The sequence below is a fragment of the Alosa pseudoharengus genome, unplaced genomic scaffold, assembly GCF_046254945.1.
Source record: "Alosa pseudoharengus isolate Yale_2024_CS ecotype anadromous, Long Island Sound unplaced genomic scaffold, YU_APseudo_1.1 YU_APseudo_1.1_scf_19, whole genome shotgun sequence".
In the NCBI taxonomy this organism is placed as follows: domain Eukaryota; kingdom Metazoa; phylum Chordata; class Actinopteri; order Clupeiformes; family Clupeidae; genus Alosa; species Alosa pseudoharengus.
This window is the reverse complement of record NW_027468657.1, coordinates 19,653,885-19,657,410: the sequence shown is the minus strand read 5'-3', so window position 1 is coordinate 19,657,410 and position 3,526 is coordinate 19,653,885. Positions and strand designations below refer to the sequence as shown.

The window sequence follows — 3,526 nt, the reverse complement described above, 5'->3', positions numbered from 1 at the left end:
CACTGTCCTCTACTCCTCTTTTTTCTCCTCTCCTGCTCTCCCCCCCTTCTCTTTTATCTTCTCTCTTCCCTTACTCCTCCTCTCTTCTCCTCCTTTCCCATGTTGCACACCTGGTCTTCCTCTCCCCCTCTCCTCTCCACTTACCCTCCCTCCTTTTTTACCTTTCTCTCACCCTTTCTCTTTCTTCCCCTCCTCCACTGTCTCTCTCCTCCTCTCCCCTCCCCCTCCCTCTCCCCGTCTCCTCTCCTCCCTTCCTCCCCTTTCCTTCCTCCCCCTCTCCCCCTCCTTCTCCTACACCTGGTTGTCGTAGTCGTAGCTGGGCGGCGGAGCGGAGTACTGGGGCTGCTGTGGTCCCGGTCCTGCTCCCTGCATGCCCCCGGCCATGGCCCCCATAGCTGCCTGCTGCGCTGCCTGCTGCACCACTGGGCTCTTCCAGGCACCCGTGGTCCACTCCTCCTGGGCCTTGGTCATGCTGCCCCCGCTGCCCCGGTAGAAGTTATGCACCTGGGGAAGAGAGAGAGGGGAGGGGGGGGGGGGGGGGGTTCAGTGGAGGTGAGCTTGCTTGGATGACTACGCTCACTGGAAAGACATTGCCTCAGAAAATAAAATTATTGAATTCAAGGTGCCCTTGAAGATTTAGCTTTACAAATGTGTATTTTAGATTTCACATTTGAGGGCTTTCCTGGGAGTGTGTGTGTGTGTGTGTGTGTGTGTGTGTGTGTGTGTATGTGTGTGTGCTTATGTGTGTGTAAGTGTGTGTGCTTATGTGTGTTTGAGTGATGTGTATGCAGGTCAATGAGTACAAATCTGTGCTTGTGGGTGGGTTGATGTATGAGGGTGTGTGTGTGTGTGTTTGTGTCTAACATAGACTATAATTTTAACTTAAAGGAGAATTAATTTGTGTGTGTTTGTGTGTGTGTGTGTGTGTGTGTGTGTGTGTGTGTGTGTGTGTGTGTGTGTGTGTGTGTGTGTGTGTGTGTGTGTGTGTGTATGTGTATGTGTGTGCTTATGTGTGTGTGAGTGTGTGTGCTTATGTGTGTTTGAGTGACATGTATGCAGGTCAATGAGTACAAATCTGTCCTTGTGGGTGGGTTGATGTATGAGGGTGTGTGTGTGTGTGTGTGTGTGTTTGTGTCTAACATAGACTATAATTTTAACTTAAAGGAGAATTTGTGTGTGCTTGTGTGTGTGTGTGTGTGTGTGTGTGTGTGTGTGTGTGTGTGTGTGTGTGTGTGTGTGTTAACGGTACCTTGGTGAGGGCGATGAAGGAAAGCGTTGCCATGGCAGTGAACATGAGAGTGGGGACGAGCATGATGATGGAGGAGAATATGCTAGTGCCAAAGAAGGAGATGGTACCCAACCAGCCACTATAGGTGGAGTGAGGAGGAGGAGGAGAGAGGAGAGGAGAGGAGGAGGAAAAGAGAGGAGGAGAAGAGAAGAAGATGAGGGGAGGAGAGAGGAGAGGAGGAGGAGAGGGGAGGAGAAGAGAAGATGAGGGAAGGAGAGAGGAGAGGAGGAGGAGAGGAGAGGAGGAGAGGGAGAGATGAGAGGAAGAGAGAGGAAGAGAAGAAGATGAGAGGAGAGGGGAGGGCGAGATGAGGAGAAGGAGAGGAGCAGAGGAGAGGAGGAGAGGAGAAGAGAGAGGGAGAATAGGAGGTGAAAAGAGAATAGAGAGGAACAGGAGGTGAGGAGTGAAGGACGAGAGAAACAAGGGAAAAGAGGGGAGGAAAAGAGGGCAAGTAAAGATGAAAAGAAAGCAAGAAAGCACAAGACAAACAGAAGAAAGAGAAGTCAGCCACAGAAGGACACCAGGCCACAAGAGCCACTTCACGCTCCTGCAAAACTGCCCGTGACACTTCAACTCCCCCATTGGCCACTTCAGAACCAGCCCGGTCCAGTGAGTGCTCTCAACTGCGCCCAACCACCATCATGATGCCAACAACCATGATATCTCCTTCTGATTAAATTAGCACTCTCATCTGAGAACAGCCCACCCCCCCCCCCCCCCCCCCCACACACACACACACACTGCCATTTGGAATGTAATTGCAAGCGACATTAATGTGACGCTCCGCAATCACAATTGGATAAGCTCAGTGACATTTTCAGCAATCCATTATTAACTCCACCTAATCAAATCATCTGGACCATCCTTACAGTAAAGGGCCCATGTACGGTGGCCTTGAGATGGCTTAATGGCATAACCAATAAAAACGTGAAATACATCAACTTTAATAATAGACCATGAAAGAGATGAAATTACTTGGAATAGGCAAGATGTATGTGTGTGTGTGTGTGTGTGTGTGTGTGTTTAATAAAGGATAATTCGTGTGTGTGTGTGTGTGTGTGTGTGTGTGTGTGTGTGTGTGTGTGTGTGAGTGTCATCCCTTACCACACTCCCCAGCCCGGGATTCCAATAGCCTGGATGATGCTGATGAAAACTTGAGCCATGAAGACAAAGAAGAAGGCCATGAAGTGGAATGAGCTGTCTGTCCTGTACACACACACACACACACACACACACACACACACACACACACACACACACACACGCACACACACACACACACACACAGATAGTGTGAAATGCAAAGATTGGTTGTGAATATACATGAAGCCCCCTATGACTGTATTTGTACAATGTGTGTGTGTGTGTGTGTGTGTGTGTGTGCGCATGGGTTTGAGTCTGTGAGTGTGTGTGTAAATACTTGAAGGCCTTGTAGATGGGTCTGAACCAGCACACATAGGAGCACGGCGTGAAGAGGATCAGCCACATGATGGACATGCCAAAGTTGGTCACGCCCCCACCGCCAAACATCCATGCCAGACAGCCCACGAAGTTCACCGCCAGCGTGGCACAATGAACTGAAGGAGAGAGGGAGAGAGAGAGAAAGAGAGATAGAGAACAGAGGGAGAGAGAGAGAAAAAGAGAAAGAAAGAGAGAGAGAAAGAAAGAGAGAAAACAGAGGGTGAGAGAGAGAGAGACAGAAAGAGAGAGCAGAAGTAGGGTGGACAGAAATAAATGGCATTCAGATTCAAATCATTACAGTGGTAGACACACACACACACACACACATATTATGCAGCTCCAGTGTTTGTTTCGGATGAGTTTAACACTAATATGAACAGTAAATACTACTATGGTCCGAGTCACAGTGTGTTTGTGTGTGTGTGTGTGTGTGTGAGTGAGAGCGAGAGAGAGAAAGAATGGGAGGGAGAGAGAGAGAGAGAGAGAGAGAGAGAGTTTGTACATGTTTGTGTGTGAGAAAGTGGGAGAGGGAGAGAGTGTGACAGTGAAAGAGGTAGAAATAGGGAGAGAGAGTGTGTGTGTGTGTGTGTGTGTGTGTGTGTGTGTGTGTGTGTGTGTGTGTGTGTGTGTGTGTGTGTGTGTGTGTGTGTGTGTGTGTGTGTGTGTGTGTGTGTGTGTGTGTGTGTGTGTGAAAGAGAGGTGAGAGAGGCAGTGCAAGAGCGTGTGTTTCACAGCAATCTCCCGTCTAGCCCAGGAACTGGTAATTGGCCCTAATCA

At 49.2% G+C, this 3,526-nt stretch overlaps 1 protein-coding gene across 1 annotated transcript in view; it reads right to left on the bottom strand.

Moving 5' to 3' along the window:
- Positions 1-291: 291 nt before the first annotated feature.
- The window catches only part of scamp5b (secretory carrier membrane protein 5b), a gene marked incomplete at its 5' end in the record, with an annotated part of 6,374 nt that continues 3,139 nt past the window's right edge, over positions 292-3,526 (bottom strand). The window contains 4 exons of the mRNA XM_076292709.1: positions 292-504; positions 1,250-1,367; positions 2,393-2,494; positions 2,709-2,865. Coding sequence (XP_076148824.1) covers positions 292-504; positions 1,250-1,367; positions 2,393-2,494; positions 2,709-2,865 — 590 coding nt within the window. The remainder of the gene's footprint in view (positions 505-1,249; positions 1,368-2,392; positions 2,495-2,708; positions 2,866-3,526) is intronic.